The following is a 17,924-nucleotide window of genomic DNA, read 5'->3' on the forward strand; positions in this document are numbered from 1 at the left end:
GGTGAGCGGGGGCTGCTCTTCGTGTTGCTGTGCACGGGCTTCTCATTGCAGTGGCTTCTCTTGTTGCGGAGCGTGGGCTCTAGGTGCACGGGCTTCAGTAGTTGTGGCTTGCGGGCTCTAGAGTGCAGGCTCAGTAGTTGTGGTGCACGGGCTTAGTTGCTCTGCAGCATGGGGGGGTCTTCCTGGACCAGGGATCCAACTCGTGTCCCCTGCATTGGCAGGCAGATTCTTAACCAGTGCGCCACCAGGGAAGTCCCTGTCTAGTGTAATTTTGTTTCAACTTGAAGAACTCTTCATTGCAGATCTAGTAGTAATGAACTCCTTATCTTTTAGTTTTTTTTTTTAATCTAGGAATGTCTTAATTTTCTTCCTGATTTTTGAAGGACATTTTTGCTGGTTATAGTATTCTTGGTTGGTAATTTTTTTGTGTGTGTGTGAGCACTTTGTATTTGCTGTCTGATATCCTTGTGACCTGCAAGGTTTCTCCTGAGAAATCCACTGATAATCTTACAGAGGCTCCCTTGTAGGCGATGAATCATTTTTTTCTTGGTGCTTCCAAGATCCATTGTCTTTGGTTTTTGACAGTTGGATTATAATGTGTCTTGGTGTTGGGTCTCTTTGGGTTCATCTTACTTCCAGTAACATCTTGTATTTATATATCCATTTCTTTCCTCAAATTTGGGAAGGTTTTGGCCATTATTTCTTCAAATAAACTCTCTGCCCCTTCTCGCACTTCCAGGGTACATACGTTGGTCTTTTTGGTTTGGTGGTGTCTAAGTCAGTTAAACTCTGTCACCATTCTCATCAGTGCTCTGAGATAAAGATAGAAGCAGTCCCTTGGGAAGCCCTCAAATAAGCCAGAACATTGCATGCAGGGTCTTGCTCTTTTCCTTCTGCCCTGAAGGAGGAGTCAGGAATTGGTCACTTTCCTCATGACCACACTGCTGCATTGAGGAGGGCGGGGGGGCAAGGGTGAGAAAAAAGTGCACATTTCCTGCCATTTTGAGTGCAGCTTTTTCATATTTAGGTGTTTGCTTGGTTGTTGCAGCTTAATTGATTTCTGCAGTTCTCACAAAGACACTTCGGTCCATGTGTCGTTGATTTTTCTCTTAGGGAGTAGGGGTATGGAGCTTTGTTATTGCACCATCTTGCTGACATGAAGTTAATTTTATGTTCAGAATCATTTTGCATGTTGTGCTATTACTGCTAGATAGGCATCAGGAAAATCACATTTTTAGAAGTGCTTTAAAAAACAAGTTTTGGACACCTTTTATAGTGTGTTATTTGGATGTCCATAGGTGACTTGGTGGCTTTCCAGAGATTCTGGTTTGGGTGGTTAAGGTCCACTGACTTATGGACAGTGTGATTAAGGTTCTGTGTCTAGAAGAGGACTGGCTTGTGTGCTGATGAAAGGTCATCTGTTAAATTGATTTGAAAGCATGTGTCCAGTACCTGATGAAACTATTTGTACTATGGAATCTTGTAATTCATGTGTTTAATAACTTCATTCAAGCTCAACAAAATAGTAAGAACAATTCAAGTAGAGTTAAAGATCCTGTCTACCACCCCAGTGTGAGTTTGCTGTGACAAGGGGAATGTGAATGTGCTATTTTTTTTTTCAGGCAGACTGTTCTTGAAGGAGCATTCCAACTGCCATATGTATGTATGTGTGAGAGTGTGTGTGTGTGATCTTTCCCAAGTTCTGGGGTGTGGGGGAGACCTGCTGTATTGGACTCAGATCAGTTTTCTAAAAGATTCAAAGATAATTTTGACTATGAATAATTTTTGCTTAATATAAGATTCAATTCTATTACATTCCATTTCTATAGTTGTTTATATTAAGGAGGTATCTGAGTCACAGATAGATACATGCCACAGTTTAATATATATAATACATAATAGTAGAAAAACAACTTTATTCCCAGTGGTTGGAAAATTGATAAGGAATTTATGACATTCATATGGACTATTATGTCCCTTAGAATTGGTAATCACAAAGTAACAGAAATTAGTAGAATACAAAACTAAGAATGTATTTTGTAAAGGGTGATCTATGTTAAATAAAGAGTGCACAGAAAAAAAGGCTGAAGGTAAAAAGATCAAGAAAATATTAATGGTTGTGTGTGGAATCTTAACATTGCTGTTTTCTTGTACCTTTGAAAATTTCAAAACTTCCACAGTGGGTATGCATTTCATAATCAGATGTTAACAGGCTGATTTTTTTAAATATATTTTTTTACCTTTTACTTACAAGAAGTTGATTGTTTAAAAAACAATAAGAAAAAGAGGAACAGATTTGGAGATAGGAATAGAAATGCTGTTTAGAACAGATGGGCTACTGGTTTTTAAGAACAGTATGGGTATGAGAAGGGAACAGAGGGGGGTGGACTTGAAGAAAAAAAGCAGAATTTGGTAAATGAAAGCAAAAAACCCCAAAGTAAGGTGTGAATGTCCCAAATGGAAAAGAGGCTGGTCAGGGAGGTTAGGGAGCATGGGGGAGAATGGACCTGGAGCCCAGGCAGCCTGAACAGGGCTGCTCCTGGGCTAAGGGTGAGTGATCAAAGTGTGGCTTCCACTGGTAGCAGTAGACCTCAGGGGATCTCCATGGTGGTGAGGTATTAAGAGAATGATTGTCATTAACTTGGCCACTCTGTTTTTCTCCACAGAATTTCTTTGGGTTGAGTTCCATGGAAGTTTGTCACTTACCTGTGTTCCTGAACTATGAACTACTAATATCTGGGCTAAGGAATAGTTTCTCATGATAAATAAACGATTAACAAATACTGTGGACACTAAATTTTTGTGCAGTTACTCTTGCTGATACATACAGTTCAGGATAGTTTCTCATGATAAATAAATGATTAACAAATACTGTGGACACTAAATTTTTGTGCAGTTACTCTTGCTGATACATACAGTTCAGGGTACTTGCATTAGAATTGGTCTGGGATTTTTAACTTTATGAATCTTATGACGATAACTTGATTTCAATATTTGTTAAAATTTTCATTGTTTTAGGACATTTTTGATTCCTCTCACATTTTGTCCATTTCACTGAGGTAACTGCCTGGGCCATGGGTTTAAGGGGTCTGCATGAGCCTACATGACTACTATACTGTGGGCTCTTAAAAGGAACAGAGACTTGCCTTTCCAATAAAAATGTCTTTGGACTTCATTGTCACTGGATTGCCCTACTGGATCCAACCACTGGACAGATGTAATAGTAGGTAATTAAAAAATTTAAGGTTCTTTACTCATTATTACTTTATTGAAGAGCTAACTGTACAATATGGAATATACATCTAGTCTAGAAAAAGTTGTTATTTAATTGGAATTGCCATTGAGTAATGTCTGCTAATTTAGAGTGTGGTAATAGTTTTTCAGGGAGGTCTTAGGACCTTTCTCCCCTTTAATAATTGTGGTTTTGTTGTGATCAAAGTGATACTACAGAGAGCTTTAAGAATTAAGTGTATTTTAGCCACAGCTAATTTAATCACCAGTTCTTTTATTATGTTAACAAAAATTTTCTTTTTAACTCATGCAAAATTCCTGAGTTCCAATGATGTAAACCATAATAAACCCAAGTATCAGTGAAAAGCTGCATTTTAAGAACCCACATTTATGTGTTATCAGTAATTCAAGGATTCCTTTTATTTTAAACAATTTCATATAACAATTCTTAAAGTAGTATGCAAAATTACCACATGACTTAATACATATTTACAATCTTGAAAATAGTTACTCTTGAGGTTGACAGAACTTCCCTAAATGAGTATGATTACAGCAAAGTAATGGTGGAACCATTTTTTCCATATTCATTCAGCCTGAATTTCCATTAACAGCAAACAACTATGCGGTGACCTCTTATGCCCAGTAACATGTGAGGCTTATTAAGTTTAAAGAAAGTAAGTTAAAGTGGGCATTTGAAATTGAATTTTCTTAGCATCTCCCAATTGTAGGTATCAGGTTGTAGGCCCAAGTTTGGATGTAATGAGTAAAAATGTGTTTTAATTGGAGTATCAAATTTTTACTGAATATTAAAGGTGGTACCTGGTGACCCAGCATCTTAAGCCAAATCCATCATCTTTAAATACAAAAGAATGTCAGATACTGGGAATATCTTTATGCTTGATCAAGCCAAGTCAGCAAAATAAACTATTATTCAGGTTAGTGTTCGGGTTCTTGAGCCTGCCAATGCATCAGGGTGAGTGAGTCCTTCCACAAGAATAATCCAGTAGTGGGAGTTCCCCAGTAGTGTTTTGCTTATGGAACTAAAGAAACTCACCTGAGCACCTGGGGTCTGTTTTTATCAGTAGACAAAAGATTTTCTAAGCTTGCCTAGTAAAACAAACTAGAAAAACATTTTTTCCAGAAATGTACCTGGACAGTCATCAGAATGTTTTGTAAATTTCCATAAAGGTTTAGGAATGTACATGGCAGCTTTCACTTAAAGAAACAGCATCACATTTAAGTAAGTAACAAATTTATTAACAAGTTAAACAGTAAGCTCCTAAGCATTTAATTTCATATAAAGAATCTGAACCTCTGCAGACGAGGGTATTAGGCAGTTGTCTCAGCCTAAAAACAGATGCAACTGGGGATGAAGTTTTAATCTGTTTCCAAGGCCTGACCCCGTTTTGTGTTTGTTAGAGTTAACAGAGCCTAATTATAGTCGAAATTTTAGCAAACAGCAAAAAGGAATGTATTTTCTGCACGTGATTGATAAGATTAATAATAAGATTCTGTTCATTGTCCCCAAATGGGAAAGGAAAAGGTTTTTTAATCAATCAGTCACTCATTTTTGAAGTATCTTACTAGTTTTGGGAAAAAGGAAGAACCTGAATTAGTTTTGGAAGAGGCTAGAAAATTACTATAACAACTGTAGTACAGTGGGTTTTGTCCACATTAGATGTTGTTAGAGCTCATTAGGTTTCTTTTTCAGAAATAAGGAATCAACACCTCAGAGGGGGGACTCAAGGGAACCCTTTCCTCAGGGCTTTATTTTTCACCATGGTAAAAAATTACTATAACAACTAACTATAGTACAGTGGGTTTTGTCCACATTAGATGTTGTTAGAGCTCATTAGGTTTCTTTTTCAGAAATAAGGAATCAACACCTCAGAGGGGGGACTCAAGGGAACCCTTTCCTCAGGGCTTTATTTTTCACCATGGTAAATTTGCTGATGAAGACTTGGGCAAAGTGTGGCTCAACCATATAATGGTATGTTTTCACAGTGGAAGGGAGAGGTTCCACACTCACCACAGGGCATAGTGTCTGCATGGAAGAGCAGCTGGGGGCCAGGTGACAAGATGTCTTTGTGATATAGTCCACAAGTCTGTTATACTGTTGCTCTGACAGTCTCTCTCGAACTCCATCCACCTGGGATCCAAAAAGAAAGATTTTTTTTTAGTTGCCAAACAAACACTCAAAAGGAGACTTCCATAACAAAATCATTCCGTCTCTTGCCTTGATACATTGGATGTTGTGCCTTTTAGGTTATCTAATAAAGCCACCGAATAAGCATTTGTGTTGTATAAAACTCCCATGTTTGAAGTTGACGATTTCAGAATATTTTACTCATTAACTCTCAAAACATCTGTCACTGGCTCTTTACTAGCCTAGTCCAGGAATAAAGGAGAAAAGTGTCTTTCCTCTGCTTGAATCTAATCAACATTAAACCCTGAGATAAAAGCTCTGTTTGCTTGTCTCCGCAAACCTCTCCAGACAGAACCTCTTTACCTCTTTCAGACCCAGTGGCTTTGGACAGAGCATTAGAAAAACAAATACCTTTTGAACTGTAACATTTTCTGCTTTTATAAATACTAGGATTTAAAGCCAGAGAAAATAAAAAAACTGGGCAGAGGAAGGGGAAATTTTTATGGAAAAGAGGGAGGATGCAAAGTACATTTATGGTTCATAAAAGTCTGGCTCATCTTCAGTGGAACTCAAATAGGAGAACTGAGATATACTACCTAAGTAAGTTCTTAAGAGATTCTCTAAGAAAGTACCCATCAAAGGCAAGTGGAGCTATAAATATCTCCCATCCTGAAATGCTGTAGCTATCTACTGTGTAAATCAAGTGGAGTGGGAAGTCTCCAGTGTAAGCCACTGACCTGTGGGGATCAGGTAGCCACTGACCTTTCAGTGGTCTTTACCTACCAAATGTTGGGAAGACCACTCTGGAAGAATTATAAACATTTTAATGAGGGCTTTTTAGGTTTTGAAATAGTAGTAAAGAATGTATATATTATTTCTGTGTAGGGCACAGAGACGATGTAGCCAAGGGTGTCTTAAAAGCTGCAGAAAGCCAGTGGGATGGTAGAGAGGTCTGCCTGCCAGAGAAATAAGGAATAAGTAGGGCATCCATTAGAGTTCAGTCTCATATTTTTAAGCTTGGGAAAGAAAATAAAGGCCCTCAAAGATTCACTGACAGATGAAAGCTGTGCACCACCAGGCAAAAGCCAGAGCTCTGATGATATCATTTGATGGGGTCAGGATTCAGCTGGAAAGCTCTAAATACACAAGAGTCTTAATTGCTCCTCCTGAACAGCAGCACAGGAAAACCCGTGTTGTTAAAGGAACATGGCCAAGGAATAAATTGACCTTCTGACTCATTGTGAGCCTCTCATAAGGGATTTCAATAATGTGCCAGGCATATTAAGCAATTATTACCCTAAAAATGGCTGCATTTAACTAAGAAAAGCAAATGCTGGTTTTTAAAAAAATCCTGCCATATTTGAATATACCGAATGATGTCATCTACAAATTAATTCCTTCCAAAATTCAAAGGAGCTGTGTTTCCTAGCATCTAGAGCAAAAATCCCAGAAAAGCCATTTCATGTACAGATTTTAAAATACTGTTCTTTCTTTAGTTTTCACTGGAAGATAATGGGTAGGCTTCCCAGCCCAGCTTCACATCTGTGGATTAGGTTAGGTATGACCACTGAGGAAAATGCACTGTTAGGCGGCACTGCTGAGTGACTACCCTACTCCCATTTTGAAAATACATTGGATTATAGCACTATTAAGGAAGGGTCTACTATCTCTAAGACCATTTTGTTCTGCAGCTTGGGTCTCCATTGGGGTGAGGGAGGAGGTTAGGGTTTGGACGCAGGATTAATTGGGCAGTTACTTTTTGTTAATAAGGAGTTGGGGTTTAGAGATAAAGGAAACAGAGTGAGAAAGTGCAGTTTGGAGGCTGAAAGCATGCTTGGTTGCTATCTACCAGTTTGCCCAGGTCTGCCCAGTGCCGGGTGCTGCTGTGTAAGCTCAGTAGTTGCCCTGCAGTGTTCCTGCTCTCAGTCATCTCTTCCTGCCTCTGTTTCAGCCACCCCTTCACCCCGACCCTGTTATCACTGAACACCAGTGGAAAATGAGCGGTGAGCATGGCGTCCGGAGTGTTAGTGCTTCTGCCTCTAACTCACTGATCCCATGGTCCCAATTAGCCTTGGCAGCTTCTGGGGGGCGGAGGGGTGACTCCACCTGTCATCTCTAACCCCTGGAGAAACTGAGGTCTGTCCCCTCCAGCTGTAATTCCCCACGGTACCCCCTCCTCAAGCAGAAAAGCCAAAGAGAAGGATCACAGTTGAAGACAGTTTAACAGCTAAAGATGATTCTCTAGTCTCAATGGTTTAAGATCTGAAATATTTCCCAAGCAACTAAGGAATAACAATGGTCACAGATATTCCTCAGGGCTTTGGGGGCTTCTCGTTAAGGACCAAGGACTTGAAGATAATGATACTATCCCCTGCCAAGGCCTGTAGCCAGATCACTGCTGCTTTATTGTCATCTGGATCAGAAGATTTTGGCAGATCTAATAAAGTCAGGCTGGACATCTGACCTCTGTTTATTCCCAGAAAGTCATCACCTCGAACCAGCAATGTATTCTTAGTGCCAAGCCCCAGCTTAAAGCCTGACTGATTACGATCCAAGAAACTAGAGAAATCTCAGAGTTGTTGTGGTTGGCTGCCTTCCATCTTCTCAAATAATTTTACGCAAACAGTGGTGTGAGGGAGACGCGGGCTCCCATACCAGGAAGAAAATAATGAAAGAAGGAATCAGGCAGGACCTGCTGAAGGCAGGTTTGCTGTCCTTTTCCTGGGGCTACTCAGACCCTAAGTTAGGACCAGCAGGCTACACCTTGCCTCTGATCCATCCACATCAAGCTGTGTGGGGAAAAAAAAAGATGTCTGTCTCAGAGGTCAACTCTCAGGGCCCCATGGATCAGGCAGTCAGCAGGGAGGGCAGGGGCAGAGCGGTTTTGCAATGGGTGCACCTGCTCACCCCGGGCTGCACTACTGCTCACCTCTGACCCCTGACACCCAGAATGCTCCACCTGAACATCCATTCTACATCAACTTATGTGGAGCCGGGAGCCAGCAGCCAGCACATCTCAGGAGCTCTGCGGCCAGGGAGCTGCCCCAAGAGCCTGAGCAGCATCCTCAGGATGCTGGAGGTACCTTGTGGTACTTAGGGGATGGGAAACCATCCTACTGGAAAGGGAACACAAGAGCCACACAGAATGTAGAGCAGGGGATGGGAGAGAGTTGACAAAATTTTGACCCTGAACTCTCAGGAGTTGGGAATGAGGGAGGGGAGTGAGTCAGGCCTCCTGGTTTGTGAGCTTGCAAAGGTCAGGCCTACTGCTTGTGCCTTGTTTCCCTCATGACATCCCTCACTTCTATGGTGGTCCTCTCCTGTCCCTGCTAAAGTGACCTGCTGCAGTCACTCCCAGGCCACGTGCAGACTTGGGCCTGCTCTGTGGGGTTCAGACCAGGAGGCCTGCTTCGTGGAGTATTTGCATGGAATTGCTACCTTGGTCCTGGTCCTTCTTCAGACCTGCTTGTTTTGGAGCTCCAGCACCCCAGCTCCATGACAGCCAACCTTCAATTCCTATGGTGGCTTAGCCCCAGCTCTGAGTCCATCGGCCTCCTTGCTGCCCACACCCCTTCCCCTGGCAGCCCTCCTGGTCTCCGGCATCCACTCCAGACTGCTGGCTCATAAATGCCTGGTACCTGCGGTCACCCTGTGTCTCAACTTTGCTGGCAGCTAACCCTGGTCACCCTTTTTTCCGAAATGTACCTCTACATCACAGGCCACTCTTGGCTGCTTAAGCTGCACGGTGAGCAGGTTGCTTTGCTTGCTGTCCTGCGCACAGTCGATCTCCGTGACGGGGAAGGCCTGCTGCTGGGTGTCCTCGCTGACACTCACCACGAAGAGCACTTCTGACGTCAGCAGCAAGCACCCTTCGTGCTCCTGGCCCGAGCCCCTCACCAGAACCACATCCAGGGCCATGTGGACTTCTGGTCTGCCCAGAGACTGAAGCATTTTCCTGTTTCAAAGGAGAAAAATGAGGCCAAAGCCAGCTTAGAAAAGATGGTCACTTATCAGGGCTCACTGTTTGTACCAAGGCAAAGGCCCTCACCAATCTGATTATTAATTTCAGTTTGAAATGTAATTGTCACTTTAATTCTGATTCTGGTCAACAGAACCCAGCTCCTCCTGGAGACAAAGATATCCCTTGGCTTTGGTAATTCCTTTTCTCCCCATTAGAAATGTCACCCCTAATTAGAACACTGGCTCCATAGAGAATCTCAGGCCCTCTTGCAGGTCCGGGCACCTCTGCCAGTGCACATCCTCCCCTGAGTGGGACGTGTGTGGGGGGCAGGGGCGTCCTGCCGCCAGCCCGGATCTGTGGATGGCAGCCTTTCCCCGAAAACAGCTGCTCCTCTTGGGCTCCCCTGGAAGTGTGGCCCGTTAGCTTGAGAGCAAGCCAGGCCCTGTTAACATACAGCGCACGTGTACAGTTGAACAAGTGTCTAGATAATTTTACCAGACGTATTTGACGTGGCTATTTGGAGCCTGGTCAGCATGCAGATCACTTGGCTGATAGCGCTGTTTGGGAAGCTGAGAAAGTCCAGCTCCGTGTAAAATACCTGTGGTAAGAGAAGTAAGGGAGTTTTACTAGCTGTTTTCTGGAAAACAGTTTCATGCTACAGTGATGTCATCTGCTTAAAGCCATCCATAAAATGCTACAGATCCAAAATGATGTCACATCTTTGGAATCAAGTATATAGATAATCATTAAACATTGCAATGCTCTTAACCCTGGTGATCTTATATTAGCTGCAAACTGAAATATGAATGAGCTACAGTCCAAGCATAGACTGGCAATTAGAGGACGCATAATGCTCCTGGGAGTAATCAGTCTGGAGCAATAGCTTACACATCATTTACAATTGATGTGATACAAAAGTCAAGATTGCTAGTTGACTTCCTTGCTGAATATTACAATACTTCTGTATCTGTGCTGTGGCTGGTGAAATAGAAAACACAACACACACAGAGATGCACACCAAGGCACGTGGTTTGCCTAGATACAGTATTTAAGTGACTTAATCCAGCTGTTAAACATGAATCCATATACATTTATGAGTGCTCTTGGGGCCTCTGGTTTATTACACACTCTCCCTGGTGCCAGCACCAAACGAGGGCACCCAGCAGCAGCCATGTAGTCCTCCAAAGAGACTCTTCAGAACCAAAGATGGTACAGCATGTGTGCTTTCTGAGGGCTTGTAAATGTTTATAAACGAGGCACAGTCATTAGACTAAGAGTTAGTGGTTTGTAAAACCTTCAGTGCAGTAATAAAAGTTTTACAGGAATGATGGAAACCAGCAAAGGCCCACGTGAAGCTCTGTTCTGAGGTGCTCTTACATAAGGGAGAGTTCCTCAGCCTTGGGAAACACACAGTGAGGGACAATGGCATTTTCAAGACCAGAGGAATTTATGAAGTATAAGTTGACTTTACCTCACTGCAGTCTATAGCAAAAAGGAATACTGTTTTTATTAACGTGTTAAGTATTTGATAAGGGAGCATTTAACTTTGTCCAGTTATAAGTTGCAGCAGTTGTTTTTGTCAGTTTCCCTGTGAGTGAAAATGTCATTCACAGAAGGAGTGAGAGACAACTTGAGGGGGAGGAGGTGAGGGGAAGAGCAGAGAGGAACACATGTTCCTGTCTGTGTGGTCTCTTAAAGGAGCCTCTCCGGATGGTTGCCTGAGTGTGGGCACTCGTCTCCCGCTCTCTTCCTTTCAGACACGGGTTTTATGCCCTAGTCTGGGCTGCCTCTTGTCAGACCTAGTGAGGCACAGGAGGCCGCAGTCAAATGCACCCTGCAGACTTTATGGCCAGATGCAGATACAGATGCAAAGCTCCTGCCTGTAGTTTGTGGTTCCAGCCACTTCATGACCAAAACGATGACACCGGTTTTAGGTAAAAAGGTTAACAATTCCAGGGTCCCTGGCGGTCCAGTGGTTAGGACTCTGCACTTTCACTGCCAAGGGCCGAGTGTTCAATCCCTGGTTGGGGAGCTAAGATTCTGCAAGCCGCGAGGTCCGGCCAAAAAAAAAAAAAAAAAAAGGTAACAATTCCAGTTGCCTAGTTCTGTAAAGTCACTTTAATGTGCTCTGCCAAGAATGCAGAAAATTAGCACAGGAGGAGGCGCTTCCTTTCCCACGCACCCCACTGCTCCTGCGCGCACGTGTGTGCGTGGAGAGGCCTGGCACCAGCCTAGTGTGGTGGTTCCACGAGCCCAAGTTCTCCGAAGCACCTGTCTGCTCAGGGAAGGGTTTTCAGTGGCAGATCATGCACCTTTGCTGACACTGGCCAGGAGACTGGGCCTGGCTGCAAGAGCAGCACAGTTGCTGGCGAGAAAGCCATGCCTGACGCCAAGCTGCGTGGGCAACTGTGCACGCACCCACCGACACACGCATGCTCCTCTCTCTCTCATTCTCCAAATACATACACATTGTCTTTTAAAGATATCTTCCTGCTTTATAACTTATTTTTTTCTTTCAAATTGCTCACCAGAAAAAGTAAGTCTACTTTCTGCTTCAATATGTTGGATTTATTGCCCTCAACCTCCAACTGGTTACTTTTCATTAAAGTCGATTTTATTAAATGAGTGTAAAAAGATTCTGTGACCTACATATACTGAAATTATTAATTGATTTCCTGGCTTTATAATTTTATTATCGTAATTTATTAGTCATAGTCCAATTCAACTCTGTGTAAATAAGCATAAAGAAGTAAGAAAAAGGACTATTTATTTATAGATTTATCTATTTTATTTTTCACTCCTCTGTCATGTGAGGGGCTAGATTATCTTAGGGAAACCTTGGTATAATAACGCAAATTTATCGGTGATGTCTGAGTTGGCTGGTTCTCCAGGACTCACCGTAGCCAGTCTGTGACACGAGCTCAGCAGCCCCTCCAATGGGCTTCGTGAACACCCCCATGATTCCTTTCCCCATGCCGGAGATAACGCCCTTGGCCTTGTGTCCTGCTGAACCATGAGCCTCCGATGTTTTCTGGAAGTTCTGCATTGGCTGATCGACTATACCAGCAATTGCACCTGAAAAACAACAAAAGCCCCGGGTAAGGACTGATGCATAAAATCCTGAGAAAGTGAAAACCTTCAATCTGGAACACAGTTTTGTTTGGATTGAAAATGAAACCCCACCCTCATTATAAAGCTCTTTACTATGCATTTGTTTACCATTTATCTAAGTACATTGAGGATGTGTTAGACATTTATTATCTTCATCAAAACACAATGTTCAGACTGGGTTTGGCCCAACACAGTCAGGATCTGTGAAGTTCAGTTTCGAATTTAATAAACATGCCAGACTATTCCCAAGTGACACCCACACATCTTTCTCCAGAAATCAGGCAACACAGTTTAGGGACAGGAGCTAACAATTCCTTAGGAGGAGAGTGAGCCTAATACATTTTCACTGAATCAAGAGGATGAAAAAACTGAAAAGGGCCAGCCCCTTTCCTTGTTCTCTCTTTTAGTAAGAATAAGGGCAATTATTTAATAGTAATGTAATGTTAATATGTTAATAATTATATAATAAGAGTAATTGTTGATAGTTATTATTGCTATTATAGCAAATCTGTTTTGAGTACTTACTATGTGCTAAGAGCGTACCTGTAGGAGATCATTATTTCTCACAATCCTAGGGAATCAGGCATAGCTTTTATCCTCAGTTCCTAGACAAGGCCACCGAGGCACAGGGAGGTTAAGGAGTTTTTCCCAAGGTCACACAGCTGCCCCGTGCTTGAGCCAGGATTGGAGTCCAGGGAGTCAGAGTCACAGCCTCGCTCTTAACCACCAAGCTATTCACTGATCCTGTTTATAAAACAAGCTCTTTCCTTTGCCAGTCTTGGAAAAATTTCCTTTTCTCTCACTTCAGCTGAGGTTTGGCCACTTACCGTTCACTTGAGAACAGCTACAAACCCTGCGCTCACGGCTCTTTGCTCTAACGGCTTTCCCATGGGGCAGCCACGCCATGCTCGGAGCTGGAGGGCGAATCCCTCAGCCTCTGTGGGTCCCCTCCTTGCTCCTCTTACCTTGAGGGACCAGGGATGAGTTCGACTAAAGGCCCCAATGGTCCAGAATTTTTGCCGTGTCAGAGTGAAGTGTTCCCTAACCCAGTAAGAGGAAGAAATTTCATTACAATTCTTGACAGAATTCTCTGTTTTCAGCTCAAACCTGCTAGGATTAATGAAAATGCACAGTCCCCTGGTAGAAATTTTAGTACATGTCAAATCCCATTATTCCAAATGTCACTAATTCAAAGTCTCCTGGGTAAAGGGAGATTTCCAGTTCTCAGTCAATGACCTGCTAATTTCAAGTAATATTCCATTGAACGAAATCCAGCAAAATGAAAGGCCAGTTCCTTTGGGTCAGTTGTAAAGGCAATGTTCTTCATGGATTCCACTCCTCTAAATTTTGACAGAGCCATTTAAGTTTATGTACTGACAGATTAAGAATGACCTGAGGCGACAGGTCTGTTTCCCAGCCTAGACCACCCGCTTCCCAAACCTCTTAAAGAAATGATGAGGGAAGCGGAAGAAGCTGCTCACAGCTGGCCTGGGTCACCTTGGCTATCAGGGGCCAAGGGATGGCAGTCTCAGCACCCCTCAAGACACCCAGTCTTGGTGCTTGGGCTGGGAGCTCACCTCGTGTTTTCAGTCTGAGGAATCTGATGTTCTGCTCTCCGTCTATGAGGTCAGAAGTCAGGGCATCTGGGAAGTATTAATGGAACCGGCTGCACTGGGAGAGGCAAGAACCCTGGGGTCTTCTCTTCAAATCATTTCATAGCAGACAGTTCAAAGTGAATAGCATCAAATCAAAGAACACAGACTTTGCGATCTCACTTTCTGATTTCTGTGAAAGATCTCCATGCTTAAGAGTAGAAAAGGTGGGGTAAATAATTACAAATTCACCAATAAATTAAGTTATTGCCTGTATTTCTGGTAGAAATGTCTTCTCTGAAGGGCAGATTGCCATTAACACTATTAAAATAGAGTTGGGGGGCAGGTGGAAATCTCCCATTTTCCTTGAAGGTGTCAGGCCTGACCAGTACAAGGAGTATAGAGGCGTGATTACCCACACAAGGCTCTGACGTGGATCTGCCGAAGTGCAAACCCGTATCACGGTGAAACTCCCCTCTGATCTTCCACTTTCTCCAGCCACCGGCCACGGTGAAGGCTCTGATATAGATAAACTTTGATAGATGAATTCTTCAGGCAGCCCCCAAAGTGGAAAGCCTGAACCCCGTGACAAGGCGTTAGATGCTAAGAGGTGGAGAAGGAGCTGCAGGAGCGCATGCCCTGGGCCAGTACCAGGCCCCGGGCGGGAGGCTGGCCTGTCACACACACCGACACCTCACTGGGCCCCAGGTGCGTGAGAGACCGGCAGCCCGGCCTGCGTCTGCAGCTGAGCCTGAGAGGCAGCTCTCCCAGGGCTTCAGAGGGTCTCTCAGGCAGTGTAATCCCGCTAAATCCCACAACTGGTAAATTATTTACTGCCATACGCTCCGACTCTGCTCTGAGGCTTTAGTTAGCGGCGACTGATCCCCAAACTTGGCCGCTGGCATCAGGCCCACGGGGAGGGCAGCCACATGGAGCCGGCTGTGATGTGATGAAGTGAGGCAGGGAGGGAAGGGGCGCTTCCCTGGACCCCCCTCGTGTGCTGGGCAGGGCAGAAGCCGGATGTGCTTCCTTTCCTCTTTTTTGTTGGTCACGCTGCGCGGCATGCGGGATCTTAGTCCTCTGACCAGGGATTGAACCCGTGCCCCCTGCAGGGGAAGCATGGAGTCCTAACCACTGGACCGCCAGGGAAGTCCCAGACGTGCTTCCTTTCCTACCCTTTGCTGGAAGAGGAGGGCTTGCTCTGTGAAGCAAGGGGACTAAAAGACCCTCCCTCACCTCTTCTGTGACTTGCTCCCCAGCCTTAGGCAAAACTCACCGGGTCACTATCTATGAATGTTCTGCCTGTGTGGCTATTTTCGTGCTGCCTTATCACATGTTGTAATTTTATTCTGAACATTAAAAAAAAAAAAAAATCACAATAGTGGAGGCACAGGCCTGGGCTGGGACACCGCTCCACAGCTCACGTTCCAGGGACAAACGAACCCCACAGAGTGTATTAGGCACCCCGGCTTGAGGCTTGCTTGTTTTGACCACGACAGATGAGCAAACTGAGAAGGAAGCAGGTCTGTTATTCCCAAATTCCCTTCTAACTGCCAAGCAGGGTGCTGATGGCTGAGGGCAGCATCAGATGGGCTGTGTGTAAGCGCCTTCTCGGTGCCCAGCTCTTCACTCACTGGCTCGGGAAACCGTCCCGACTCACCTGGTGGAGGCCTATGTGGTCGGGATTCCGAATGGTGTCCCGAGAGCGGCCGTCAAGACAGGTGTGGCTGCTGGGAAATCCAGCAGCGCTTCATAAGTCCGGCACGGGCCAGAGAAGCGAGTTCTGACGTCCTGCCTTAGGTATGCCCCAGGGAGAGGTCCCATCTGGGAGGGGACGAGCCGTGTAGCTGCGACACGGAGCTCACATCCTCTCTCAGCAGGCTCCAGGGGGTAGTAGAAAGTGGGGGCATCTGGGGAACGGATCTGGTAAATGCGGGCAAGCCTGATGCCAACTCTGCAGGCTAAACAGAGTTTTTCCAAAAGCCACTGCTTTCTGAAAACGGTTGTGGATTTCCTGCAGGAGCCTCGGAGGCATCTCTCTGCAGCCCAACACTTCCTCGCTGTCCCGGGGCGATGGGGCTGGGCAGGACAGCTAAAGACGTCCTTTGATTCTTCAAGTGCCTCATAACGCTCCACCGTGTCCCCGTGAGGGCCGAGCGGAGTCAGGAAGGCCCATCAAACCCATAAACATTTGGGGGAAATGTATTTTTCCTACCCTGGAACTTTCAATTGTTCAGTCTCCCCACATCCTGATTGTTTCCAGGCTTGGAGCCCTCCAGGGTGGGTGACATGTGGGAAAACCCAGGTTCTTGTCCTGCCTGGAGGTTTGTCCTGGGCAAGTCACTTAACCTCATTCATGCCTAGGTTTGAAGATCAAATAAGATGACCCATGTGAAAGTACTTTGACAACCCAGAAGTGTTATTTAAATATATTTTTTACTGACCAGGTCATTTATGTTTATGTCTTGTAAAGGAAGAAACTGAGGAAGTGGCATTTTGATTTCACCAAGCATGGCTTTCAAACTATTATATGATAATAGCTCTGACTTCATTCGGGCATTTACTGGCATTTGGCAGTTTTATACACCATCTCTGGGGTTGGGTTAAACGGCGACAAATCTATACTTTCCCAGGTGAGGGGACTTGGTTGGTCCTACTCTCCCCTTTCTTCCTGCCACACATCAAGGACCAGACGTTTTGAGACGACCCAGTGATTATGTGGGATACAGAGAGTTCTTGAACTCTTCCAGGAAAGGAAGCTGGTTGGCCCAACCTTAGTCTGAGAAGCACAGAAACGGACACACTGTTCCACATGTGCTGCTGGGAGTGGAGCTCGTAGGGGCCCACAGACTCCACGAGCCTACTGTAGTTTCCACAGACAGGCTAAGTGGTTCCCTCGCATGGATGAGGGTGTACAAAACATGATGACTATAGCAAAGTTCAAAGGTTTATGATTTTCTACCCTGGTTAATAACAGGAGCCATGCTTGAAAGGGTGACATCACAAAGGCAGAATCATGGCTCCCCACGTAACTGATTTCTACCATCAGGCACAGTTTTATACTGTGGAAAATGGGTAGTGGATGTGGGCTTCTCTGGGTGGGGAGAAAACAGGTTAGTCAGGATGGGAACAGCCACGTGCCAGCCGGCTCAGGTCTCCTCTGCTGAGTGCCTCCATCCAAGAAGAGCTTGGACAGCGAGAAGGGAGCTCTCCTGCTCAGAACAGAGGGCATGTAAAGCCACGATTCTTAGCAGAAAGAGGCCCCACAGTTCCCAAATGATGGCTTGAGGCCTCCAAGATAACCTCACTGACACTTCCTGTGGTTACAGCAGCTGAACCCACTGGCCTAAAACTAAAGCAGAAATGCTCCTGCCACTGCTCAGATGTCTCTCTGCTGGGACACTCTCTGAAACCAGGCAACTCTTACAGTTCCTTTGCTACCATAATATAATGAAGGTGCTGTTTACCAAACATGGACCCTATGCCTGGCACACAACCGACCAGCATTACTTCCAATAACGGCAGAGTAATTTTCAGCCCCAATTTACAAAAGAGAAGCTCTGAGGTCACAGAGAAACGACCTGGACACCCGAGCCTGGGGTCCGCTGGCTCCCGAGGACCGTGGCCACCCGCCCCCACCCCCGCCCCCCGCCCTTCCCCAGAGCTGCTCCACCACGGGTCCGCGTTCCCACACATTATCACAGGACCGTGCCCCACACCACTGCAGGTTAGGACTTAAACACTTTCTAGTAACTTAACCTGAAGTTGTAACATCTTACGACTTCCTCTCGGGGCCTCAGCTGGCCCCGCTGCGAGTGGAGGGGTGGGTTATGTACAGAACTGCAGCCTGGAGAGAGGACAAATCCTTTCAAGCTCATCTTTT

The 17,924-nt window shown here is 44.8% G+C and overlaps 1 protein-coding gene and 1 non-coding gene across 9 annotated transcripts in view; one reads left to right on the forward strand and one right to left on the reverse strand.

The window, feature by feature from the left end:
• Positions 1-1,617: 1,617 nt before the first annotated feature.
• LOC112062180 (uncharacterized) lies at positions 1,618-2,794 on the forward strand. The gene is made up of 2 exons (XR_002890602.3): positions 1,618-1,659; positions 2,667-2,794. It is a non-coding gene; the product is annotated as an uncharacterized protein (transcript).
• A 2,226-nt stretch (positions 2,795-5,020) lies between these two features.
• VPS13B (vacuolar protein sorting 13 homolog B) overlaps positions 5,021-17,924 on the reverse strand; it is an 802,500-nt gene continuing 789,596 nt past the window's right edge. For 6 of the 8 annotated variants that reach the window (XM_028500192.2, XM_028500193.2, XM_024115869.3 and 3 more), the window contains exons 59-62: positions 12,237-12,413; positions 9,834-9,936; positions 9,083-9,332; positions 5,021-5,380 (exon numbers count right to left, since the gene is read on the reverse strand). In XM_028500192.2, the coding sequence (XP_028355993.1) occupies positions 5,132-5,380; positions 9,083-9,332; positions 9,834-9,936; positions 12,237-12,413 (779 nt within the window). In that variant the 3' untranslated portion in view covers positions 5,021-5,131. Of the gene's footprint in view, positions 5,381-9,082; positions 9,333-9,833; positions 9,937-12,236; positions 12,414-14,029; positions 14,253-17,924 lie in introns of those variants that run through there. The other 2 variants (XM_028500194.2, XM_055091333.1) reach the window with 2 other exon arrangements.

This window comes from Physeter macrocephalus, chromosome 15, assembly GCF_002837175.3.
Source record: "Physeter macrocephalus isolate SW-GA chromosome 15, ASM283717v5, whole genome shotgun sequence".
NCBI classification, from domain to species: domain Eukaryota; kingdom Metazoa; phylum Chordata; class Mammalia; order Artiodactyla; family Physeteridae; genus Physeter; species Physeter macrocephalus.